At 42.5% G+C, this 27,597-nt stretch overlaps 1 protein-coding gene across 1 annotated transcript in view; it reads right to left on the minus strand.

The window, feature by feature from the left end:
- Nucleotides 1-3,810: 3,810 nt before the first annotated feature.
- Nucleotides 3,811-27,597, minus strand: part of LOC134205540 (uncharacterized) — an 86,476-nt gene continuing 62,689 nt past the window's right edge. Inside the window, exons 2-3 of the mRNA XM_062680838.1 lie at nt 8,461-8,969; nt 3,811-8,395 (exon numbers count right to left, since the gene is read on the minus strand). Coding sequence (XP_062536822.1) covers nt 8,332-8,395; nt 8,461-8,909 — 513 coding nt within the window. The 5' untranslated portion in view covers nt 8,910-8,969 and the 3' untranslated portion in view covers nt 3,811-8,331. The remainder of the gene's footprint in view (nt 8,396-8,460; nt 8,970-27,597) is intronic.

Below are 27,597 nucleotides of genomic sequence, written 5' to 3' on the forward strand. Positions count from 1 at the left end.
ATACCTTCTCCATTTTTTCCAAATTTTCTTCTTCTTTCCTTATTCCTTTTTACTTCGTCGTTCTTCCTTCTCTCTTCTTTTTAATTTTTCTTCCTCCTTCCTTTATTCTTTTTGCTTCTACCTGCTTCTTCCTCCTTCCTTTTTCTTTGTTTATTCTTCATTCTGAGATGATCTTGTTTGCTGCTCGCTATCTCACTTGTCGCATCTTACTTCTTACCAATAGCTTCACACAACACCAAAAACAATAATTGTTGATAATTGAATTATTCTTTGTGGCACTCGTTGTATTGAGCGTTTTGTATCAAATGTCGCATGCAAACCGATCAGAGAATGTCATACTTGTTAATCCAGCTCATTGTATTAAGTTGGTTTATTTGGTTTCGATCAACGTTAACGATCTTTCTTCGCACTACTAACTTTTCACTTCACACGCTTAATAAGGAAATGTATTTCAACTTTTCCGCGAAATAGCATTCCGCCAAATGGCGTGCGGTCAAATGACCCTTTCGGCCAAATGGATTCGGCCGTACGACATTCGGCCAATCGGCATTCTGCCAAATGACCCTAAACCATTTTGAGATGTCGCGGAAAGCGGTCCCAGCATCGCCATCGGCGGAGTTGCTGCATAAATTTTTTTACCACCGCACCGGGCCGTGTGGTCGTCATCGTCAGCATTAGCAGCACTCAAGTATTTTTGCCTTTCTCGTATACAAAGTATACGTAAAGGCTATAGGATCACTCCAAAACCGAACTTTTGATAGAAGGCTCGGAGACCCATAGTGTTATATACCAATCGACTCAGTTCGACGAATTGAGGTGATGTCTGTATGTGTGTATGTATGTGTGTGTGTGTACAAAAATGTGAGACACACTTTTTGGTACTTAGCATTATTCGATTTGCTCGCAACAAGTTGCAGTCGACGCGGATTGTGGCCTAGTTGTTTTCTATTGAAAATTGGCCCGATCGGTCATTGCGTTCCAAAGTTATTGAAAAAACATTGTTTTTCTACCAAGGGTCCCCCCTTGGGAAAAAAAATTTCAAAAACGAAAAAAAATTTTTTTTTGCATTCAAATGACCGCAAATGCATATGAATTAATGGAAAAAGTAAAATCTATCCCCCTAAAGTGCTATTTCGACCTCTCTTATGTATTTTTCTTATTATTCTAATGCGCGAGAAAGGCACCACCAACGCTAGGTGGATTGATCTGGGTTTTTCTCACAACATTCGGACTATCGGTTGTGTTTCACTACGATGGCGTTTGTGGCAGTTTTGGCAGCAGCAGTGGAGCAAATTTCTGCAACGTACCATTTAGTGGTAATCATCAGAGGAAGTAGCTCTCAAGCCACAATTTTCTTGCAAATCCAAACTAATGAGTGGTTGATGTTAGTGATTCGAAAGGCTCATTATTGGAAATTGATCGGATAATTTCAGAACCACAATTTCAATTAAAGAAGGTTGAGCCATGATAAATTTTGTTTAAAGTGCAAATCATATTTGCTTGGTGACCGCAGAAATTTGCCATCGGGAGCAGAATCACAAGCTCACGTCGAAGGGAACGCTTCAAAAAATTATTCGCATGGATGACGTCAGTATCAGTCAAGTTGAATTCTCTCTCGAGGTTCTGATTTTGGTTTTGACGCTCTCAAGCCCCAAACGCAGTTTTATTTCAAAACCGCAGACGGCCATCGGCTACAGTGCACAAACCCGTAGGTGGAGAATTATAGTGGAAAGTATAGTAAAAAGAAGAGATGCTTTATGGTTTATAGCAAAAAAGCCACCTACGATACAGTGCAGCGCAAAATAACTGTAACCTATGTTCCGAAGCGGGCGCCATTGTACCATTGAATGGACTACATTAGTGTGCAACACTTCCATTCTAACAACGAAACAAGCTTCAAATCCTTGAAAAAAGTAAAATAAATTACCGAAACCGTCGGATGCAGAAGTTAAACTTGTTTTTGCTGCTTTACAAGACTGCAACGGCCGAAAACGACTTGATTTTCAATTATAGTCCAATGTATGTACGATTCCTAGCCACGATGCGTATACGAATTTCTATGCTGATATCTTTTTAGCGGTCACCAGTGCACTATGGTCCAGGATACAGATTTACGCGGAAAGATGCATTTTACGCCAAAACTATATTTTTTAGAAAAAACTGTTGTTCTACAAAATTGTTCGAAATAGTAAGGCCATTATTATGGTTCTACCAAAAAATAGGGTGGCCCATCATATTAAAAAAAATAGATTTTTTTTTTTATTTCTCAGAATATTGACATGTTATGTTCTACAAAGTTGTAGCGTAGCTTATTCCAATCAATTTTGCTAGAAAAAAAATTCTGTGGCTCAATTAAGTTGGCTGATTTAGAGCAATTTTACCTAATTGGATTAGGGTGTACCTCACAAAAACAGTATTTTTGATCTACTTTTTTTGTTTTAGATTTCTCGAAAAATTCGTGTTCAGGTGACTTTTAGAGCTAAAAAAATGCAGCTTTTGATGGGTAAATATGCTCAATATCTTTTTCCAATCAAAATTTATAATCGTTTTTCTGTCAAAATTACATTTTTTTCATAAGTTGATATCTCCGGTTAGGGCAGACCAAAAAAATATATTTGCACGGCATTTGAAAGAGAAATTAATATTCTTTATTATTTCAAAAAATTGGGGATATGTTATTTTATTTATCTCAAGTTTAATCAATTTTACTAAAATCATGTTTTTTTTTCAAATAAATTAATATAACTCGACAACGGAAGAAGCCCCAGAAGTCTTCAGAAGATGCAATAAATTGAAAAATATTTTCTATTTTTTTATATGATGGGCCACCCTATTTTTTGGTAGAACCATAATGATGGCCTTACTATTTTGAACAATTTTGTAGAACAACAGTTTTTTCTAAAAAAATATAGTTTTGGCGTAAAATTAATCTTTCCGCGTAAATCTGTATCCTGGACCATAGTGGAGTGATCCCTAGTACACGATATTTTCAACAACAAACATGTGGTGGATCTCTTGAGCCTCTTCCTATTGCTGAATATTACAAAACGCTGAGATTGTCTCTTCAGTCTGATGTAGGTATCCTCCAGCTTCTAGAACTTACGTGCCATTATATCAATGTCATCGCGAAAACCAAAAAGCTGAACAGACTTCGTGAAAATCGTACCAATCCTGTCAATTCCTGCTGTTCGTATTAGCTACCCCCTCTTAACCGATGTTGCATAGCAGACACGAAAGACCATCACCTCGCCGTAACCCGCTTCGCGTTTCAAAGGGACTTGAAAATGTCTCTGAAACTTGACCTGAAAGATTCTCAACTGACAACTATTTCCGTTAGAAGAAAACAATACAACATGGAACTTACTTTTCTTTGAGGCCTCCCAAAGAAAAATAAAACCAATTTTATTCCCCACAGTTGGTATGAAGAGTTTCGTCGAGTACGCAAACTCGTACATCCTGTTGTGCTAATGAGCTGCTGGATTTATAAACATGAGTAGTCGAACGCAGATAACCGAACATTGAACAACTGAAAAGGCATAGCAGATAATGCTTTTGAAGAGAACAGCCGCTAGATACAACATTCCGTCTGTTATGCCAACCACCCTTCGCTTTGTGGTTCATATTAAGGGCAGTGCGACTCAACAATTCCGTTGTGTAATACACTGGCATGTAGGTAAATAAGTATTGTGTGCAGTTAAGAAACTGCAAAACATGTGGAGCACGGCATCTCAGTTTCATTGTGATTTTTTTACTTTATTTTGCCTCATTCGTTCAAGGATGTTTCTTTGCTATGTTAAATAAAATGCAACCTTTTTTTTAACATTTTTGTCATTCTTTACTTTTTGCGCTTCTTACCAATCTCATTTTATGTGTTATTGTACTTTTTTCGATTTAATTATACAACAAATTACTATTTCGTACATGTTTGATCATTATTTTTTTCATGTTGTCATCCCTTGCAGAGATTTTCGGGTTCTAATAATGGTTCAAAAATAAAATTCATTACAAATATTCCTGGTTGCGCACGGGACTGCAACATGTGGGTGGCTGAATGATGCAGCTTAGATCCAGGGTACCAGCTATGGTCGTTCCATTTACCTTCCTTTATTTTTTCGGTTCTGTTCCATCATCGAATCGCTTCTATTTTTCAATGTATTTTTCCAACATACAGCGGCACACTAACTGGCATTTTATTCTGTATTCATTAACTTCTTCCATCTAGCATTGTTTTTATATTTATGTTAGTAACATTACTTCTTAGTTTTATAATCACTAATATAATCAAGTCAAATGTCTACATTTCTCGGACAATTTTTAAATCTCTGTTTGTATTTTGTTTCTCTCACTAGACTAGTTTATTTTTTACGAGCGATAAAATTCAACAAACTGTCGCGATGTGTTGGGTTTGTTTGTCTTGAATTCATTTTGTTTTTCCTTCTATTTTATCTAGTACTAATTAATCATTATAGAATCTCTTAAATTTTGTTGTTTTGTTTCTCTCACTAATAGGAAAGCGACGAGTTTGAAATTGGTGCTTTGAGCCAAGTAAAGTATCGATTTGTAACTAAATTATATTTAGCTTTGCTATGAGAGTTTTATGATGTGGTTTGGTTCAAACCGAAAGTAATTTGCAAGCAAGCAATAAATAATCGCTAGATGAGGAACCGATACAGAGGCAAAATATGTTACCTATACAATGCGAACTAATAAAAAATCGCCGCTTTTCAAGCAATAATGATTACTAGTTTCTAAAGCATCTCTCTTCGACATTTGGAAAGGCCGTAGAACAGCTGGGAGCATCTAGAAGCTTCATGTTAAGCCCATATGTCAAACTACCACTTATTAGCTTATACCCGTTAAAAGATGCGGTTTGATTGGAATATTGTTGTGGCTTTCTACGCGAATTGATTCTTAACGCTATTTGTTGGTTAAAGAGGGTAACAATTTTTCTAAAGTAAATAGTTTACGCTGATCTATATCCGGTGGCTTTATTTTTCCTCTGATAATGTATTTCGTATTTCACTTTGTTGTAGACAAGATCTAATAAGTAAATGGTTGCGTTTTGGTTGTCCAAAAGGAGTGTTTTTCCAGTTGCTTTTTTGAGATATTTTTTTAGATATATTTGTATGCTTTATTTGTTAGAAGAACGAGAGGGTTGATAGCAATTTTAGTAGCTATATAGCTTAAACAACAATCATATACATACACGAATCTCACCCTTTGCTTCTGCTGGGATATTAAATTTAATTCATTGATAGACTAACATGATTTCCAATATCTGGAATCATTTCCGACTGTTTCATTCCAAAAACCCGTTATCTAAAGCTCGCAGTACACTCTTTGTCTAGTCGTCAAGTATGTGAAAAAGGCCATCTAAACATCTTGCTTCTAGCATCTGATGAGACATCGACATGGATGTCAGTCTGACAGGAAAAATGTTGGACGATATGGCAAAGCGTGTACTGGTAGCGTAACCAAAACTGTAATACTGTGCTAAACAAAATCGTTCATGGAATCAAGAATCCGTTTGTTTGTAAATAGTTTGAATAGTTTAAAAGAAAACATAGCATGAAATTACCAGCTTTTGCTTTTTATATTCTTCTAAAATTTCTAAAATGGTATCTATTCAATGCCAAGTTTCTACATTAATAGAGCCAGCTGATGAAGCTGTGATAATAAACGAAACAGTTTAACACAATTTGAATGCGTTAAAAATCAAACGAGTTTGAGGTTGCACTTTGGAATGATTTGATATTTCAGTTCATATTAAGTAAAATATTGCAAAAGCTTAAAGGGTGCATATTGGGCAAACTCAACCTATATCAAATAGACATCCTTGGAAACATTGATGAAAGGTAAACAATTTGGACTGCATTAAGATGATTCCAAAAGAACGCATCAAATGCTTCACATTATCAACGTTGCCCACAGTGGACTTCCACTTCACAAATATAAACAAGGTAATTCTTTAAAAAGTTACTCTAGAATTACCTTTGTTGAATTTTGAATCCGTAGACGATCTAGGATTTTTGGACACGCAAGGCATTGTTCTTGCCGCCAAGTTAGAAAAGCATGCAACGAGAAGATTATCAAGAATAGGCAATGATAAAACGTTCTTTTCTTTTTCTTTTAAATGGCATTACATCCTCCACTGGGACACTGGGAAGTCGAGACATTTTCCAAACCGAAAATTGCCTAGACCGATGCCGGAAATCGAACCCAGCCACCCTCAGCATGGTATTGCTCTTTAGCCGCGCGTTTTACCGCACGGCTAAGGAAGGCCCCACAAAACGTTTATTTGACAGAAAGCAATCTAGTCGAACCTCATGCAATGTTTTTCAACTATTAGAATCATCCGAATTGCAAATTATCATAAGCAAACAAAAAACATTGGAAATGTTAATACTCAACTTTTTAAACCACTTTCTGTGTCATTTGCTAACCCTTGTTCTAGTTCATTAATCTTACTTCGCGCAAGCCAGCTTTCAAATTCAACTTCCTGAATTCATCAAGTTCTCATCTTTCTCCTACTGCACCGCAATTTATCTTTAATCCGTTACCAACTACAATACAATACCTCCTCATTTTATTTTTTATTTGTTTTTTAGTTGAAACTATTTTCCTTCACTCTTTATTCTTGCATATGAAAGCTTCAGCAGTCCATATCGATAGTTTGTTCATCCCATCGCATTTGAAAAGAAGAATTTTGCTTTTCATTCTCTGGCTAAATAGTGATTCCATGAACAGTAGTAAAAAAACACATTCTACAGTCCTACTTTTCAATCATCTTTCAACAGCAAGGTAATTAATGGCTACCGAAAATGTTGACCTAACACGCAGTTAAAATTTCGCCCATGAAATTAATCATGTTGAACATTTTAAAACCACACTTAATGTAATCCACATGACAAATGACAGTTCCTTCCAATTTTCTTTGCTCAATTTATTGCTCACTCATTCGCCAGCTTACATTTCCTTGACCTTTTACTTTTTTGTTGGTTTTCTATGATTGGTAAACAAAAAAGGGATAATGTCTCTTATTCACTACTCTAATAGCTTTCCATGATGTTGTGTTATAACTTGTGTTTGCGACTGAATTAGTCGTCCACAAAAAAAGAGGTTTCCTATAATGTTATGATTCTGTGACTTTAATTCATCCTCATGCCATAGATGACGTATATCAATACACTTTGCTCAAATTTTGTATTCAAATATACTGTAATGGGTAATGTTTGGTAGAGTTCACATGATTCCTCTAAAAAGTATGCCGTAAGCAAGAAGTACGATTATTGAATAACTTCTTATGCTAGGAGCAATGCTATTGACAGGAACGGTTGTTCTCATATTTCCTGACTGAATCCAACATTGATCCGTTCTGAATCCAATGATAGTTTCTTAACCTAAGTTACTTTTGATACATTTATTCTCGTTCATTAATTCCTCCAAGTTGTCGATGCACTATAGAAAACATTTGTCTTCGATCTTCATTTCTTATATTAAATGCTAACATTTAAGTTTTCCTTTAACTAGACATTATTATACGAATGTAATTGGATTAGATTCATTTGTTTCTTTTTTGTTCATGATGTTATATTTCAATGTAATGGATCCACATAAATGCAGTGGCTTGTTTTCCACCCGTTTCGTGATGTTAAGATGTGGAAACACATTTTGAGATATCGATTCAAACTAATTATCTAATCAAGAAGAAAACCAACACAAAAAGTAGTTACCATCTACACGATCCTTTGCATCTTTTTGAATGTGATAAGAAACAGCTTGATCTCAGAAGTGGCTGTTCAGTAGTTGATTGATGCATTTCAGTTGGTCAGTTGTCTGTTATGTTCTCAAAATTGGGGCTCGCGGGTGCACCACAAAGAAATTCTGGACCATCAAGTATCCCTCTAAAGATCTTGTAACTGGGAGGATGGATTATTTCTTATCACCTTCTTTTTCATTCACTCTGAATGTATTTATTCCCCACTCTGGAACTGTCAATAGTTGGTTTACATGAGAAATTTCACAATAGAATTAGTTCTAGGGCTTGGATCGTAATCCTAATGGAAATTTGACTCATTCTTTCTGAAAATACCATCTCTGTACGCATTTGTTGGTAGCTGTTGATTACCTTCCAATTGTAAGAAGTCTTCAAAATAAGCCTTTTCCTGTAACAACACAATTTCCCTCACACATAATCCTCGTTACTAACTAGTAGTTGAGCAAAGGAAGTTAAAATACTCTTCCTCAAAAACTACTCAGAAAACAGCTCAAACTAACGTTTCTTGACGTGACTTTGCATTACTTACTACATTTAACTTTTCTATAAATGATTCACAAGTAGCCAAGAGTTGAATACGTTTTGACATATGGAGCATCATCGGTGGCGGAATCATCCCTGAAAAGTGAAATAATTACTCTCAAGCATTTTATTTGCGAAAAAAAAATCTAAAAGTCACTTACTCATCATCCCAAGGACACACAGCATTTCCTTTCCGCTCGCTATTGTCTTCCTCACTTTTCTGCTGCTGAACAGAGTCCTTATCCTTCCGCTCCCTACGTTTCTTCCGTTTCACCTGATCCTCAATGATAACGACCGTTGCACCGGCCGACGCTTCCGGTTCCTGTTCCTGCTTCTCCCGGGTAGTCACGTGAACCGTCACCGTTTCGGTATGGTCCGTCTCGTCGGTGTCCGGTTCGTCGTCGCCTGGATCCATCTCGACCTCGGCCAGAGGAGCGATCGACGGGGCCGGGGTTGGTGCCGGAGCCACACAGCCCGGAGCCGGTATGTCCCCCTCCATCATGATGTCGTACTCGGCCTGTTCCAGTGAGGATTGGTTTGGCTGGGAAAGTGATTCCGAGAAATTGTCATCCTCCGCCAGGGGAGACATATCCTGCGGCGGTTCCGGCATTTTGTGGTACGTTCCCGGTGCGGTACCATCCTCTTCGGTTTCTTCGCTGGTAAAATATACCTTTTGATAAATAAGAGCACAGAATTTGAAGATAATCATTCAAACAGCCAGTTGAATAAACATTTGCTTAGTTTTGAAAAATGAATAACAAACGGTTGATGTTTCCATACGACAATGGCAGAACGATAAAACTTACTCATCCAAAATATTGATAATTATTAAGTTGGGCGCATTAGCTAATACATTATAATGTTAATTCAAATTAAAAGTAAATTCAATTTCAAACGAATCCATAAGTAATTCAAACCTATCCAAATCTAAAACAACCAGCTTCTATTATACAACACCAGTAAAAATAACGGGTTTAAAATGATCTTGTTGACAACGATTTATTCTTTAAGAATGCTGGATAAATCAAAATAATTTTATCGATTTTCCTAGTTTGGTCCAGCTCGAATTAAATCGAAATAAAATCTAAATAAAACTCAAATAAAATTAAAATTTAAACCCAACCAAATTTATCTACTTCCAGTAATAATCAAATCAAGTTCCAAAAAAATCCAGTCCTGATTCAAGCACAGCTCGATCTAAATCCAGTTCAAATCCAATGCCAACCCAATCTGAATCCAATCAAAATCCAATCCAAACCCAATCCACTCCAATCCAAATCCAATCCATTCCAAATAAAATGCAAATCCAATACAAATTCAATCCAAATCCAATCCAAATCCAATCCAAATCCAATCCAAATCCAATCCAAATCCAATCCAAATCCAATCCAAATCCAATCCAAATCCAATCCAAATCCAATCCAAATCCAATCCAAATCCAATCCAAATCGGTCAGTCGTCCAAATCCAATCCAAATCCAATCAAATCAGTCAATCAGTCCAAAGTCAGTCCAAAATCCAATCCGTCAAGTCCAGGTCGGTCAGTCAGTCAAGTCAGTCAATCCAGGTTGGTTTGGATTGGGTTTGAATTGGTTGGATGTTTTGATTGGTTGGTTTGTGTTGATTGGTTTGGATTCACGTTGGTTCTGAATTTGGATTGGATTTTGGTTGGATGGTTGAATTAGTTTGAATTGGTTTGAATTGGTTAGTTGGATGAACAGATTGGACTGAATTGGTTGGTTGGTTTGGATGGTTGGATTGGTTTGGTTGGTTAGTTGGTTGGTTTGGACTGGTTGGTTTGGATTGGTTTGGATTGGTTTGGATGGTTGGATGGTTGGATTGGTTTGGATTGGTTGGATTGGTTTGGTTGGTTTGGTTGGTTTGGTTGGTTGGATTGGTTTGGTTGGTTTGGTTGGTTTGGTTGGTTTGGTTGGTTTGGTTGGTTTGGATTGGTTTGGATTGGTTTGGTTGGTTTGGATTGGTTTGGTTGGTTTGGTTGGTTTGGTTGGTTTGGATTGGTTTGGTTGGTTTGGATTGGTTTGGTTGGTTTGGTTGGTTTGGTTGGTTTGGTTGGTTTGGTTGGTTTGGTTGGTTTGGTTGGTTTGGTTGGTTTGGTTGGTTTGGTTGGTTTGGTTGGTTTGGTTGGTTTGGTTGGTTTGGTTGGTTTGGGTTGGTTTGGTTGGTTTGGTTGGTTTGGTTGGTTTGGTTCAGTTAATCCGTCTGATCCGGTCAATCCAAGATTCAGTCCGTCAATCAAATCAAATCAGGTCAGTCAGTCGATCCGAATCCGATCAGATCCAGTCGATCAGTCAGATCGATCCAGTCGATCCGTCAGTCGATCAGTCAGATCGAGTCAGTCAGATCCGGTCAGATCAGTCGATCAGATCGATCGATCGATCGATCAGATCAGTCAGTCGATCGATCGATCGGTCGATCAGTCGATCCAGTCGATCCAGTCAGGTCGATCCAGTCAGTCGATCGGTCAGTCCAGATCAGTCAGATCGATCGATCGAGTCAAGATCGGTCAGTCAATCAGTCAGATCAGTCCAGGATCAGTCAGATCAGTCAGATCAGATCCAGATCAGTCAGTCAGGTCAGTCCAGATCCAGTCAGATCCAGTCCAGGTCAGTCAGGATCAGTCCAGAGTCAGTCAGGTCAGTCCAGTCCAGTCGATCCGGTCCAGTCAGTCCAGATCGAGGTCAGTCAGATCCAGTCCAGATCGGTTCAGGTCCCAGGTCGGTGAGTCAGTCCAAGTCCAGTCAGTCAATCAGGTCAGTCCAGTCCAGGTCCAGTCAGTCAGTCATCCGTTCAGTCGGTCAGATCCAGGTCGGAGATCGGTCAAGTCAGTCCAGATCGGTCAGATCAGTCAGTCCAGGAGTCAGGTCAGTCGGTCCAGATCATCAGTCCAGATCCAGTCAGGTCAGTCAGATCCAGTCAGGTCAGTCAGTCGATCCAGATCCGGTCAGATCGGTCCGGTCAGTCAGATCCAGTCCAAGATCAGTCAGATCCAGTCCAGATCCAGTCCAGATCCAGTCAAGGTCGAGTCCAGATCCAGTCAGGTCAGTCCAGATCAGTCAGGTCGATCCAAGATCGATCCAGGTCAGTCCAGATCCGATCCAGGTCCAGATCCAGTCCGATCCAGTCCAGATCAGTCAGATCGATCCAGTCAGTCCAGATCCAGTCCAGATCCAGTCAAATCAGTCCAGATCCAGTCAAGATCCAGTCAGTCAGTCCAGTCGAGTCAGATCCAGTCAAGTCGGTCAGATCCAGTCAGGTCAGATCCAGTCAGTCAAGTCAGATCCAGGTCAGATCCAGTCAGATCGATCCAGATCCAGTCAGGTCAGTCCAGATCCAGTCAAGTCAGTCCAGATCCAGTCCAGATCGGTCAAATCGATCCAGTCAGTCCAGATCCAGTCCAGGTCGGTCAGTCCAGATCAGTCAGTCCAGTCCAGATCCAGTCCAGATCCAGTCAAGATCCAGTCAGGTCCAGTCCAGATCGAGTCCAGGTCAGTCCAGTCCAGTCAGTCGATCCAGTCAGTCAATCCAGTCAGGTCAGGTCCGATCCAGAGTCGATCCCAGATCCAGTCAGATCGATCCAGATCAGTCCAGATCCAGTCAGATCCAGTCAGTCCAGATCCAGTCCAGTCAGTCAGGTCGGATCAGTCAATTCAGTCAGTCGATCAGATCCAGTCAGATCCAGTCCAAGTCCAGATCCAGTCAAGTCAGTCCAGTCAGATCCAGTCCGATCAGGTCAGTCCAGATCCAGTCCAGATCCAGTCCAGATCAGTCCAGGTCCAGTCAGATCAGTCCAGGTCAGTCCAGATCAGTCAAGTCCAGTCAGTCAGATCCAGTCGATCAGATCCAGTCCAGATCAGTCCAAATCGATCCAGGTCAGTCAAGATCAGTCCAGATCCAGTCCAGATCCAGTCAGGTCAAGATCAGTCAGATCCGGTCCAGTCCAGTCCAGATCCAGTCAGATCCAGTCAGGTCCAAGATCCAGTCAGATCGATCAGTCCAGGTCAGTCCAGATCCAGTCCAAGATCCAGTCCAGATCAGTCCAGATCCAGTCAAATCCAGTCAAGTCAGTCAGGTCAGTCCAGGTCAGTCCGGTCGGTCAGATCCAGTCCAGATCCAGTCAGATTCCAGGTCAGTCCAGATCCAGTCCAGATCCAGTCCAGATCAGGTCAGTCAATCCAGTCCAGGTCGATCCAGATCCAGTCCAGGTCAGTCCAGATCCAGTCAGGTCGGTCCAGATCGATCCAGGTCAGATCCAGTCCAGGTCAGTCCAGATCAGTCAGATCCAGTCCAGGTCCGATCAGTCAGATCCAGTCCAGGTCAGTCAGTCCAAGTCAGTCAGGTCAATCAGATCCAGTCCAGGTCAGTCCAGATCCAGTCCAGATCCAGTCCAGATCAGTCCAGTCAGTCCAGGTCCAGTCCAGGTCAGTCAGGTCAGTCCAGGTCAGTCCAGATCCAGTCAGGAGTCAGATCGATCGAGTCAGTCCAGATCCAGTCAGGTCAGTCCAGGTCAGTCCAGATCCAGTCAGTCAGTCAGGTCAATCCAGATCAGATCCAGTCAGATCAAGTCCAGATCCAGTCAGTCCAAGTCAGTCCAGATCCAGTCCAGATCCAGTCAGTCAGTCCAGATCAGTCCAGGTCCAGTCAGATCGGTCCAGAAATCCAGTCCAGAGTCCGTCCAGAGTCCAGTCGGATCAGTCCAGTCAGTCCAGTCGGTCTGAGTCAGTCCAGATCCAGTCCAGATCGGTCAAGATCGGTCAGGTCAGTCCAGATCCAGTCCAGGTCAGTCAGATCCAGTCCAGTCCAGGTCAGTCCAGATCAGTCCAGGTCAGTCAGATCGGTCCAGGTCCAGTCCAGATCCAGTCCAGATCAGTCCAGATCCAGTCAGATCCAGTCAAGTCAGTCAGGTCAGTCCAGATCCAGTCCAGGTCCAGTCCAGGTCAGATCCAGATCGGTCAGGTCAGTCCAGGTCAGTCAGTCAGGTCAGTCAATCGATCCAGTCAGATCCAGTCCAGATCAGATCGATCCAGATCAGTCCAGGTCAGTCCAGATCCAGTCCAAGTCAGTCAGGTCAGTCCAGATCAGTCGATCAGGTCGATCCAAGTCAGTCCAGTCAGTCCAGTCCAGATCCAAGTCAGATCCAGTCCAGGTCCAGATCCAGTCCAGGTCAGTCCAGGTCAGTCCAGATCCAGTCAAGTCAGTCCAGGTCAGTCGGTCGGTCAGATCCAGTCGAGTCAGGTCCAGTCGGTCCAAGTCAGTCAGGTCAGTCCAGGTCGATTCAAGATCCAGTCAGATCAGTCAGATCGAATCCAGGTCAGTCCAAGTCAGGTCAGTCGATCCCGGATTCAGTCCAGATCGGTCAGGTCAGTCAGGTCCATCAGATCCAGTCCAAGTCGATCCAGTCGGTCAGATTCAGTCCAGATCCAGTCCACAGGTCAGTCAGATCGAATCAGGTCAGTCCAGATCCAGTCAGTCCAGTCCAGATCCAGTCCAATTCAGTCAGGTCCAGTCAAGGTCAGTCCAGATCAGTCGGTCCAGATCGATCCAGATCCAGTCAAGTCAGTCAGGTCAGTCAGGTCAGTCCAGGTCAGTCCAGATCGGTCAGGTCAGTCCAGTCGGTGTCAGGTCCAGTCCGGATCAGGTCAGTCAGTCAGTCAAGTCCGATCCAGTCAGTCCAGGTCAGTCCAGATCCAGTCAGGTCCATCGATCCAGTCAGTCCAGTCCAGTCAGGATCAGTCCGATCCAGTCAGGTCAGTCAGGTCAGATCCAGTCAGTCAGATCCAGTCAGTCAGATCAGTCAAGTCAGTCCAGATCCAGTCCAGATCCAGTCCAAGTCAGTCCAGATCCAGTCAAGTCCAAGTCCAGGTCCAGTCAAGATCCAGTCCAGGTCAGTCAGATCCAGTCCAGGTCAGTCCAAGATCGATCCAGATCCAGTCAGATCGGTCCAGATCGAGTCCAGGTCGATCGATCAGTCCAGATCCAGTCAGGTCCAGTCCAGATCAGTCCAAGATCCAGTCAGATCAGTCAAGTCGAAGTCAAGTCAGTCAGGTCGGTCAGATCCAGTCCAGATCAGTCAGGTCAGTCCAGATCAGTCAGGTCCAGTCCAGATCCAGGTCAGATCCAGTCGAGTCAAGTCAAGATCAGTCAGGATCAGTCCAGATCCAGTCCAGATCGATTCAGATCCAGTCAGATCGGTCAGATCGATCCAGATCCAGTCGAGTCAGTCAGGTCAGTCCAAGTCAGTCCAGATCCAGTCCAGATCGGTCAGGAGTCCAGGTCAGATCGGTCAGGTCAGTCAGATCCAGTCCAGATCCAGTCCAGTCCAGGTCAGATCCAGTCAGTCCAGATCAGTCAGTCCAGATCCAGTCAAGGTCAGTCAAATCCAGTCCGATCCAGTCCGATCAGTCGGTTCAGTCCAGTCCAGGTCAGTCGGTCAGATCGATCCAGATCCAGTCCAGTCAATCAGGTCCAGATCCAGTCCAGATCCAGTCCGAGTCAGTCAGATCCAGTCAGATCAGTCAAGTCAGTCCAAGTCCAGTCCAGGTCAGTCGATCCAGTCAGATCCGGATCGGTCAGATCCAGTCAGGTCAGTCCAGATCCAGTCAGATCAGTCAGGTCGATCGATCCAAGTCAAGTCAGTCAGTCAGATCCAGTCAGATCCAGTCCAGATCCAGTCCAGATCAGTCCAGGTCGAGTCCGAGATCCAGTCCAGATCCAGTCCAGTCAGTCAGGTCCAAATCAGATCCAGTCAGATCAGGTCAGTCCAGTCAGGTCAGTCCAGATCGATCCAGATCCAGTCAATCCAAGTCAGTCAGTCAGGTCGATCCCAGGTCAGTCCAGATCGAGTCAGGTCAGTCCAGAGTCGATCGGTCAGGATCCGATCCAGATCCAGTCCAGGTCAGTCAGATCCAGTCCAGATCGGTCCAGGTCCAGTCAGGTCAGTCAAGTCAGATCGATCAGTCCAGTCCAGATCCAGTCCAGAGTCGATTCAGGTCAGTCCAGGTCAGTCGATCAGTCCAGTCCAAGTCAATCAGTCCAGATCAAGTCCAGGTCAGTCAGTCCAGATCAGTCAGATCCAGTCCAGGTCAGTCCAGATCCAGTCCAAGTCCAGTCCAGGTCGATCCAGATCAAATCAAGATCCAGTCCAGATCCAGTCAAGTCGATCCAGTCGATCAGTCAAATCCAGTCCAGGTCGAGTCCAGATCAGTCAAGTCAATCCAGGTCAGTCCAAAGGTCAGTCAAGATCAGTCAAATCAGTCCAGATCCAGTCAGATCAAGTCCAGATCCAGTCAGATCAGTCAGGTCAGTCCAGATCCGGTCCAGGTCAGTCCAAGTCAGATCCAGTCCAGATCCAGTCCAGGTCAGTCCAGATCGGTCAGTCGATCCAGTCCAGTCAGTCCAGATCGGTCAGGTCAGTCCAGTCCGGTCAGGTCCAAGTCAGATCCAGATCCAGAATTCAGGTCGATCAGTCAATCCAGGTCGGTCAGGTCAGATCGGTCAGATCAAGTCAGGTCGGTCCAGATCAGTCCAGATCAGTCAGATCAGTCCAGATCCAGTCCAGATCAGTCCAGATCAGTATCCAGGTCAGTCAGATCCAGTCCAGATCCAGTCAGGTCAGTCCAGATCCGATTCAAGTCCAGTCCAGTCAGGTCAGTCCAGATCAAAGAAGATCAGGTCAGATCCGATTCCAGGTCAGTCCAGATTCAGATCCGGTCAGTCCAATCAGTCAAGTCAATCAGGTCAGTCCAGATCCGATCCAGATCCAGTCAGGATCCAGTCCGATCAGTCCAAGTCAATCCAAATCGATCAGAGTCAGATCCGATCCAGTCCAGGTCAGTCAGATCCAGTCAAGTCCAGTCAAGTCAGGTCAGATCCAGTCAAGGTCAGGTCCAGTCGATCCAAATCCAGTCAGAGATCCAGTCAGGTCAGTCCAGATCCGATCCAGTCAGGTCAGGTCAGTCCAGAGCCAGTTGGGTTTGGTTGGTTCAGATTGGATTGGATTGGATGGATGGTTGGATGGTTGGATTGGACTGGAGTTGGTTGGATTCCGATTAAATCCAGATCGATCCAGATACAGTCCGATCCAGTCCAGTTCAGATCAGTTCAGATTCAGTCCAAATCAGTCCAGGTCAGTCAGTTCCAGTCCAAATCTGCCCCAGGTCAATCCACGTCCAGTCAGGTCGGTCAAATCCAGTCAAGATCCAGTCAGGTCAGTCCAGGTCAGATCGGTCCAGGTCAGTCGGCTCCAGTTCAGATCCAGTCCAGAGTCAGTCCAGGTCAGTCCAGGTACGGTTCAAGTCGATCCAAGTCATGTCAGGTCCAAATCAGATCTTAGTCAGTTCGGATCCAGTCCAGATCCAGTCCAGATCGATCCAGTCATCAGTCCAGATCAGTCCAAATCCAGTCCAGAGTCAGTCAGATCATTCCAGATCCGTTCCAGGTTCAATCCAGGCTCAGTTCCAAATCAGATCAAATCGAAGACAGAATGCAATCCAGATCAAATCTAGATCCAATCCAGGTTGGGTTGTATTCGGATCGGTTGGATTTAAATCGGATCCAAATCCAATCCAAGTCAATCCGATCCAGTCAAAGATCCAGTCAAGTCAATCCAAATCAGTCAAATCAGTCAAGTCAGTCAAATCCAGTCAAATCAGTCCAAATCGATCCAGTCCAAATCCAGTCCAGATCCAGTCAAATCGATCAGTCAGATCGATCCAATCCAGTCAAGTCCAGTCCAAATCGATCCAGGATTCAGTCCAAGTTCAATCCAGATCTAATCTAAGTCGATCCAGGCTCAGTTCAAATCAGGTCAAGAACAGGATGCAGTCAAATCAAATCTAAGTCAGTCAAATTCAGTTTCAGATCCAGTCAGCTCCAGTTCAGATCCAATCCAAAGTCAGTCCAAATCAATCAAATCAAATCCAATCCAAATTCAAACAAAATTCGATTCAAATCCAAACCAAATCCAATCTAAATTCAATCCAAATTCAATCAAAATCCAATCCAAATCCAATGCAAACGCAATCTAAATCCAATCCGAATTCAATCCAAATCCAGTCCAATTCCAATCCAAATCCATTCCAAATCCAATCCAAATCCATTCTAACTTCAATCCAAATCCAATCCAATTGGAATTTGGATTTGAATTTGATTTGGATTAGATTTTGGATTGGATTTGAATTGGATTTGCATTCGATATGGATTCGATTTGGATTGTATTGGATTTGGATTGGATTTGGATTGGACTTGGATTGGATTTGGATTGGATTTGGATTGGACTTGGTTTGGATTTGGATTGGATTTGGATTGGATTTGGATTGGTTTTGGATTGGACCTGGATTGGATTTGGATTGGATTGGGATTGAATTTGGATTGGATTTGGATGGGTTTTAATTGGATTTGGATTGGATTTGGATTGGATTTGGATTGGATCTGGATTGGATTTGAATTGGATTTGGATTGGATTTGGTTTTGTTTTCGATTGGCTTTGGATTGAATTTGGATTGAATTTTTATTGGATTTGGATTGCATTTGGATTTATCCAATCCAACTTCAATCCAAATCCAATCCATATGCAATTCAAATCAAAATCCAATTCAAATTCCATCCAAATCCAATCCAAATCCAAACCAAATCGAAATCCAAATCTGATCCGAATCCAATCCAATCCAAATCCAACACAAATCCAAATGCAATCTGAATCCAATCCAAATATAATCCAAATCCAAATCTGATCCAAATCCAATCCAAATTCTATCCAAATCCAACCCAATCCATTTCCAATTCAATTTAGATTCAATCCAAATCTATCAAAAATTTAATTTATATTCCAATCCAAACGACGATAAACGAAAGACACAAACTTCTCTTAGCCACTCTTACAGATCAGCAGCCCTCACCGGAAAGCTACGGGTATACCCCGTTAGGCATAGTAGACGATAGGCTTAAAGACGTTAGGCATAAGTACGTTAGGCATAATTGACGTTAGGCATAATAGACGATAGGCATAATGTGCGTTAGGCATAATGGACGTTAGGCATAAAATGACCCAAAGAACAGCCTATGACATTAAGAAGACAGAATTATGCCTAACGTACATTATGCTTATCGTCCGTTACGCCTAACGTCCATTATGCCTAGCGTCTTTATGCCTAACGTCGCGGACCCGAAAGCTACAATCAATCGCTTCGTTCTCACTAATTTTGCATTGGGGAGCAGTAGTTTTTTGCAGAGCTGTTTGTGCAGCAGAAGACTTCTGCTAAGTGTAGTATTCTGGATAAGTATTATTTTGCTTCAAACCCGTGAATATTGATAAGGATACCTCCTGAACCATTACACTCCTCCACTTCTGATGCTCGTTATCAAACGATCTTTCTTCCTGTTTCCCAACGAATGTTCCCGTCGATATTCTTCCTCCGAAGAATGGTTCGCGGCAAACACTAATCGTGGGCGTTATTTGGTCGCCCCACGCTTCCGCTTGTGAGCTCCAGCTGTAATGCTTATCACTTTTGTAGATTGATTATCTTCTGAACTAGATTTGAGTCTTGCTTCACTTCACATACTGCCGCAATTAGGTCTGTTTGTATTGTGGCGCATACACAACCACTGCCACGTTCATTGTTTGTGTTCACCTGAGCGGTAGATTTGATCTGAACTACACTTCCTGCAACTATATTTGGTTGGTCCGGTTCCGCATCCGACACACTATCTTTTTTCGTTTTGCACAAGTTTTCCTCTGACACGTTTGGAGTTCCAGTCGAATCCTCCCGTTCCTCAAAGCTAGTTGAAAGCGATCCTTGAGATATATTTCGCAGGTAGTCGACGAATGCTGCAGAGATGCATTGCGACCGATTCCCACCAGGCTGGAGTTGCTCGTAAAGAAAACTGAGATCGGACAACTGTCATTATCGAAACGAACAAAAAACAAATTCAACTAGTTTTCGTATAGTGAAAGGATGCCTACTCGGCGCCATTGTCATGGAAGCTCGTCTGTTCGGTACTACGGCCAGCCGTTTGGTGTGAAAAATCACTGTCTAACGTGTTTTGTCGTAGTCAAGAACGTTTCATGTTCAGAAACATCACTGATATCGGCTGTAGAACTGAGCCTTATTTTGCTGCAAATAGAATATCCATGCCGCTATATGAATGCGCAACTAGCTTCCAAGCCTTACCTTTCTGAGGGTAATTTGCATCGCCACATCGTCCCACGGGCAGATGGAAACAGAAACAGAAAATAGCTTCCTTCTCAGAGGAATGGATTTCTTGTCAACTGGGACCAAAGCTTCGAGTCGGTGGAGAGTCCCAAGGCACACTGCACTAGCACCACCAGAGGTTTCCACTCGCTTCCAGGTCGACTCAGTTTTGGAGTGACTTCCCTGCAGAATAACAAACAATCGTTTGAAACGTAGATATAGAAGGTGAATGGACAAAGCAAGCTCGGTTGGCGGATAGCTCTACAGTGCGAGCAACCTCGCCTGCGCTCAGAAAATGTTAGTGTTCGAAAGTGTTAGTGTCGAAGGAGACAGGAGCTGATTGATAGAATTTCCAACAATCTGGTGACCGGGTACAACATCGACAGTAGAAAAGAACTTTCAAACCGCTCTCTACAATCGGAACTATTGCCAAGGAGGATCAAAACAGCGAACAGCGTTATTGTAATATATCTGAATCCATAGAAAAATATACTGGTGGTGGAAAAATTAGTAAGCAAAAGCGACATTTAAGATGAATATATACAATGATGATAAACAACATTTACCCAGTTAGACTATTGCTCGTTGAACCACAGAGCGATTAGTTCTTTTTTACTTCTAATAATTTCAAATTTCCTATACGAGGTTTCAATTTTCCTCCTATTTTACGTTATGATTAATTTTTTATCTAGTTTTTATTTTTTTTTTTGGTTACTTTCTTTATGATTGAAGTTTTTCTTAGTGTTATGTTCTAGAGTCTGCCATAATTGACAATAAAAAATGAATTAGGAACGAATATCTCAGTTTGTTTCTTATTCAGCAGCGAGTTTTCATCTTAGAATAACCCAATAAATTTGGTATCTTGTTTTTTGTTCAAGATAAGATATATATAGAGCATCAAGTAAAGTGGAACAGTCCTTATCGCAAAATCGTTCTTCGAAAATATTGTTCAATCAACGTGATTATAATTGTTCAATCAATAATACTTAAACATCAATGAAAATATGGATTTAATGAAATTAACTCGAATAATAATAAAAACTTTATTATATAGAAATGATAAAATAATCAAAGGTATCTACCACGTATAATTACTCATATATCAGCATTCTTACCGGTTGAAATAAAGTACAAGTTGAATTTGTTCAACCGCGCTCACTCATGAATAAACACAATTTTTGCTAATTAAAATTCGTTTTCTTCTTCTATTTACGAGGAAAAATGTTATGATGTAATTTACGGGTCATTTTCTTTGTGCATAAAAAGCATCGGAGGGAGACGCAGCGATGAATTTATTTGCATTTAGTAATTGAGGACCACCATTTTGTAGAAGAAAAGCTTGAGTCTGAACAAAATATCTGCAGAAATTGATTTGCATAGACGGCGTAAACAGCGTTTCAGAGAATACGGACTTTTGTTGTTCAACATTTACATTGCGGTAGTGTCTTGTACACAATCAGGGTTTGCAGAAAACGTGCTCAATTAGGCTATCCATGAGGACATTCAGCGATGGGACTGACAATCGAAATCAAAACAAAGTGTGTATGCAGTTGACGAACTCAATTCTAATTGTGAGCCGTGCCTCACAATTTTCTTTAGTTGTTCTGTCAGCAGGGGATGCCGGAACATACAGACATGTCTGTATTTATACAGACATTTGGTCTTTCGCATTACAGACATCATACAGATTACAGACGTTATACGGGCTTTTTGATTAAAGTTACAGACTTTAACAGACATTCAGTTCTTAAAAACTTTGGGCTGGAAACAGAATGCTGTTGGGTTTTCCAATCAAACTATTTTGGGTTTTCAAACAAAATTGTTATGGGGATTTCGTACAAAAATCTATAAGGTTTCCAAATGGTATCATTTTACAATTCCAAGCGGAGCCTTTTAGGCTTCTGAACGGCATCCCTTTTGGGTTTTAAACAGAATCCTTTTAGAATTTCAAACGGAAAGATTCTTTGATTCCTCTCGGACACCTAAAAACATTACATTCAGAAGTCGTAAATTAATCCATTCTAAAGCCATTCAAAAGCATAAAAAAAACGCCATTAGGTTGTCCAAAAGATCTCATTTTGATTTCAACTGTTATCGAGTTTCACATCCAGGAGTGCGTACATCGTATACCTTTATATTTGACATCTCACACTAGCGCCTTCTGTTGACATTGTTGTACTAAACTTTATTTCGTGCAACATGCGTGAGTGGTGGTAAAAGTAACTGGGCGATAGATTTTTGAAATAAAATGTTTTAGCTGTTACGTCATTTGTCCTGTCTTTTGCTCTTCGAACGAAATGACATTTTGGACTTTCGATTGGGCGTTCTGGGCTTCTGAACGGAATCTATTTTCTCTTCTGGACAAGAATTCTACAGTTAGATTGAATTCTTACCGAAGCTCTAACAGGATTGGTTAGGAAACACGAAAGAATCGATTCCGAAAACCTAGAAGATCTTTCCAAAAGCCGAAAAGAGCTCCGTTCAGAAAATTAAATCACAGTTCGTAAACCGAAAAACAAGGCCTTTCTCTGAATTCCAGGCGAAATTATTTGGGATTCTAGAAGAAATTCTTTCAGGCTTCCTAAAACAGATTTTTGGATATCCAAACGAAAAGCATTGGAGCTTCTGAACAGGTTATTTTGGACTTTACTTTCAGCAGATCATTTAAACTTCCAAATGGAATACTTTTGGTTCCAGGTGGAACCATTTGGGCTTCTGAATGCATTTTTCTGTTTTGTAAAAGGGATATCCTTTTGGGATTCCGAAGCCTTGAAAGGTCGTTCCGGAAGCAAAACGATTTTGTTTAAGCACAATAAAATTACCGTTTTGGAAGCCAAAAAAGTTCGAAAGACCAAGGTTTTCTGTTTGTAAATACATCTATTCTTCTATTCTTCTGTTCTTCTTCTATTTTTCTTCTACTCTTTCTATTCTTCCTTATTCTTCTACCTTCATTCTTATTCTTCCTTCATTCCTTCTTCATTCTTCTCTTTCTTCTTATTCTTCTTATTCTTCCTATTCTTCCTATTCTTTCTATTCTTTCTACTTTCTTCTTTCTTCTTCTTCTATTCTTTATTCTTCTATTCTTCTATTCTTCTATTTTTCTATTTTTCTATTCTTGTATTTTTCTATTCTTGTATTGTTGTATTCTTGTATTCTTGTATTCTTATATCCTTGTATTATTGTATTCTTGTATTCTTGTATTCTTCTATTCTTCTATTCTTCTATTCTTCTATTCTTCTATTCTTCTATTCTTCTATTCTTCTATTCTTCTATTCTTCTATTCTTCTATTCTTCTATTTTTCTATTTTTCTATTCTTGTATTTTTCTATTCTTGTATTTATTTGTTTCTTGTTTCTTGTTCTTGTTCTTGTTTCTTGTTCTTGTTCTTGTTCTCGTTCTCGTTCTTGTTCTTGTTCTTGTTCTTGTTCTCTTTCTTGTTCTTGTTCTTGTCTCTTGTTCTTGTTTCTTGTTCTTGTTCTTGTTCTTGTTTCTTTTTTCTTGTTCTTGTTCTTGTTCTTTTCTTGTTCTTGTTCTTGTTCTGTTTCTTGTTCTTGTTCTTGTTCTTGTTTCTTGTTCTTGTTATTCTTTGTTTCTTGTTTTCTTGTTTTGTTTCTTGTTCTTGTTCTTGTTCTTGTTCTTGTTCTTGTTCTTGTTCTTGTTCTTGTTCTTGTTCTTGTTGCTATGTCTTGTTCTTGTTCTTGTTCTTGTTCTTGTTCTTGTTTCTTGTTCTTGTTTCTTGTTTCTTGTATTCTTGAAAAGGTGGAAAAGCGGTCATCGAGTAAAGGCTATATATTCACTCCAAAAACAAACATGTAGCGGAGGCCCATAGTGGCTCCGCTCGAGATAATTGATGCATATGTGTGTGTGTGTGCTGGGGAATGAGGCAAATCTGTCAACAGACACCGTAGATCTTCGACGCTCACTGCCTCTCTTCCTTATGCCATTCAGCACCACTTCATCTTTGAGCCATTCAGCTCTCGACATGCTTGCAACCTACTCAGATAGTCCCCGGCGGCGAACCTATCAAACTCCGACGGGAAGTCCCTCGGCGGTGAAAGCTTTTCCGAAAACCAACGACCCGTAGAAGCTTAATGCGCGTCTAACACTAACATCTCACTTAGGTCGAGGGCCTTTCTCACTTCAACAGGAAACCGATTGGATGCCAAAGGTCGATTCGGGGTTCCGGAGTGGAGCATAGCGTCCAGTTCAATAGCCCTTCAACTACTGAAAAACCGATTATTCAACGCGTCGCGACTACTCAGCATAGTCCCCCATGCAGAACTTTCTAAAGAATAAGCCATTTAAACTTCCAAGCAATTTTCTTGACATTCTTGACATTTCATTTTCATTATTTCGCTAAATGTGGACACTCAGATGATCTCGGCGGCAGATCTGTCAACTCCGACAGATCTATCTTACCGTGTATAAGGCATGCTGAATATCCAGATGCCACTTTTATGGCTTTCTTTGAATTGTTTTTGAATCAGTGAAGTCTGGAGCCATTTCTTACTTTAGTGACCGCCACAGGTGCGGTCCAGAGATTTAGGTGGATCATAGCGTCGGTTCTATGCTGCTCGACGACCCAGGCTTCAGTGCTAAAACGTCTTACGATGCCTCGGCCTAGTCCCCGACGATGGATCACAGCCACCGACTAAAGCTCCCCGGCGGCGTAAAGTATTCGAACCAATCTTCTGTGATCTTGAGCCATTGGGCTCCAGCTCAATCATGGCGAACTCAGATGGTCCCTGGTGTGGATCTATCCTACCCCAACAGGGAAGTTCTCCGACGGCGGGCTTCTCCGTAACCGACCGCCGTGCTACTGTGATCTCTTCCAGATACTTGCCGCTCTCACTTATTGTCAGCCTATATGTGCTATTGAGCCGGGTGGTTCTCCTCGTGATTACACCCGGCGCCCAGACTGGAGCTCCCATCTGGTAATGACGAAGATAATAAGCCAGGAGTCTTCTCTTACTGCTACTAATCGCAAGAACTGTTTGAGATGATTCTGGTGCTTTATTGGTCGCTGTTGCCTTCTCGCAAGCATAATCGACGTGGATATTGAAATTCGAGTCGGGCGAGTCGCCACGTCGTCCACAAAACCCAACGATCTTCACCTCTGGCGTTAAAACACGGCTTATCGTACATCGCGTTCCTAACGTCGGCCCAAGGATGGAGCAAAGTCCGCCGCAGCTATGCCTATTATGTAGCCCTTCATGTGTTCCGTGAGTCCAACGTCCGATTCTCGAAGTAACTCTTCAGGACTCTGCACAGGTACCCTGGAACCCTCATCCTGTGTAGGGGCTGGCTATTGCGCCAGCTGGCGCGTGAACGCATTTTCACGTCAAGGTTACCACAGCCAGTAGCGGTTTCCTCTCTCTTTTGCTTCTTGGCTGCTTCGGCTGCTTCGACGACTATGCGGATGCGTCAACTGTGGACCTCTTCCGAAACCCGAACTGCATGCTTGATAATCCGTTTGCACCTTCTGTTGTGGATCGCCAGCCTGTTAAGGATGACCCTCTCAGAGTTTCGACCGTGTGTCCACAGCAGGCGGCTTACGGCTTCGGCAGCAGTACTAACTTTTGCCGCTTCCAGCAATCGGAAGTTTCCTTCGTCTATACTTCTTCAAAAGTGGTTCGAAACAATCGGATTCACGGATCGTCATTTTCAAGACAGATTTGGGAATACCATCTAGTCAGGTCTTATTAGTTTTTAGGCTTTTTGCTGTCGTGACCAGTTCATGGTTAGTGACAGGGGCTCCATCTCTACTGATCAATCCTCCAACGTGGCGGTGCGTAGCTGCTACATATATAGATACCGTTTACTTTGGCGATCACGAAGCCATCACCTTCAGCACGATACACAATTTCTTGGTTCCTACCGTACATATAGCGGATGTTCCTGCTTCATCATACCCATTCTATTTCCTGGTGGGATCGGTGTGGATGAAGATAGATTACTGATGTCACTTTTGAATTTTCATGGTTACATGGTTATGCACCGTATCACAGTGGTTGAGGGTTGATTTATTACTTCTACTGTAATTTACTTGACATCGCCTGTTTGAACGCGCTGAACACTTTGACCACGTTGACTGGTCTCTGCATCATCATACAGATCTGGCATTTTGGTGGCTTTTAGCGACTTTGTGCTATGACCTTCTTCTCCACCCATCTTCTACAAAGTTTGGCCCTATTTGGGCCCTTACGGTTCCGTGCCAGGTGGTGACTCTCTGAAGCACCTGAAGCACACCACACACCGACCAACCGACTTTACTTTGCCCGATTCACAGTGCGTTGTCATGGCATCTGCGCGACTTTATAGCAACGATCACGTGCCTGATGGACCCCATCTTAGTCGGATTGTTATATCAACATCGCCCAACTCGAGTTGGACCTGGAAAGGTCCGTCCACTCAGGAAAGACGGTGGTAGAGGGATGTTGACGGCCTGAGGCTCTCAACCCGCACAGACCAGGGAAATGAGGGGATGCCTCTGGACCCTGGTCAAGAACAAAGGGAAACCAGAAGACGTCAGGGCCGAAAGAAGGCCCAGGCGTATGAGGTAGCAAGGTCACGGGTTAGGGTGCCAAGTAACCGGGGCGATCCCCTGGTAATCAGCGGATAGGCTAAGTGTTGACGTCTTCGAAGGCGATGAGGTTAACGTCAAGTTCGGTGAACTTCGGCTCGACGTCGAATAGATGTACCCGGGCGAGATGATCCCTCAGGACTGAAGGCGTCTCGCAAAGGGCGCCGCTCTACAAGAGTTGGCGGAGAAGTCACGCAGAGACTGGTCAAGGTGGGGAGCACTAGACGGAGGTGAATCTGAGGTTAGAACCTGGACGAGATCACCGAAGTCGAAGAAATTCACGGCACTGCGGCGACAGTGTGAGTGGACCCCCGCCCGTTCGGCTACGAAAGGTCAGCAGGACACAGTATAGCGGTTCGGCTATATCTGCAGGGATCGCCTCCAAGGTAGTCAAGTTAGAGGAGTCGTAATGGGGGGATGGTCGGTATGCTCCTGTGGCATGTGACAACACAGAAGTTTGGGCTTCGAAGTGCCTGGAACCGGGGCACAAGCAATGGGACTTGCAAGGCCCTGACAGAAAGCAATCTCTGTCCGTACGACTGCGAGTTGGAAGGACGCAAGGCACAATGCTTTTGCAGAACCTGCAATGTTGATTTGTTCCGAGCAAAGCTGTGAACATGAGACCCCATAGGGGGTTCGAATGTCAGGGTTAGCGTGCTGCAAATCACGTAGTCACAGGTCAACGCAGTTGGCTTGTCGGCCTCCTTGAAGTGTTTGGTGTGCTGATGTTTAGGAAACAGCTTGCGGAACACTTGTTGTTCGATGCGCGTTTTCGCGCAATGCATGACCATCGCGCCATGTGGTCTGGACACTACCCGACAACCTAGTTCGAAGGCATGTGTAAAGATGCGAGTTGGCTGGAACGCGCGTTTTACGGCTATCATTATGTCATCGAGCTTACAGAAGGTGGCGCGTGGACTCAAGGATGGCTAGTTCAGGCGAAAAAGAGGTGTCAAGGGATCGGAGTCGGCTTCATGGGTCGCCTGGCTGTTCATGCCCTGTGTCAATTAATCGATCTTTATCGAAAGTGGCGCGCGAAGAACACCATGGTATCGTCGCTTTCGACGGCGGTCGGAGCCGAGGACGGAAAGGGGTCCCTCGTCAAGGCTGGAGGAGCGTAGGCACCGCGTCGGCAAGTCCCTCTGTGTGTTGGCGAACAGACCCTATCGCAGAGAGGTCAATTTAGGGTGCACGAGGCATCATCATTCTTGATACCAGTCGTGCAGATACCTGGTGTAAGTGTGAACTATAATTTATTGTTTCTACACGTGACTATCGTAGTATTAAGAAACATGCATGGCTTATCAACTCCTGTACTGATGCATTTAAAGTATGGCAGACGATGTGTTATAAGTGAGGATGTGGTGATATTAATACAGGTGTTGTCACTCGTGAAATTTCATCCATATGTGAAAACATCGTTTTGTTGGTTTATTACATTTTAGTAAAAGGTCATCTTTTGTTGATTCATTAACATTTAAGATTCATTATTTAAAAGAGTGAACAATA

The sequence above is a fragment of the Armigeres subalbatus genome, chromosome 1, assembly GCF_024139115.2.
Source record: "Armigeres subalbatus isolate Guangzhou_Male chromosome 1, GZ_Asu_2, whole genome shotgun sequence".
Taxonomy (NCBI): Eukaryota; Metazoa; Arthropoda; class Insecta; order Diptera; family Culicidae; genus Armigeres; species Armigeres subalbatus.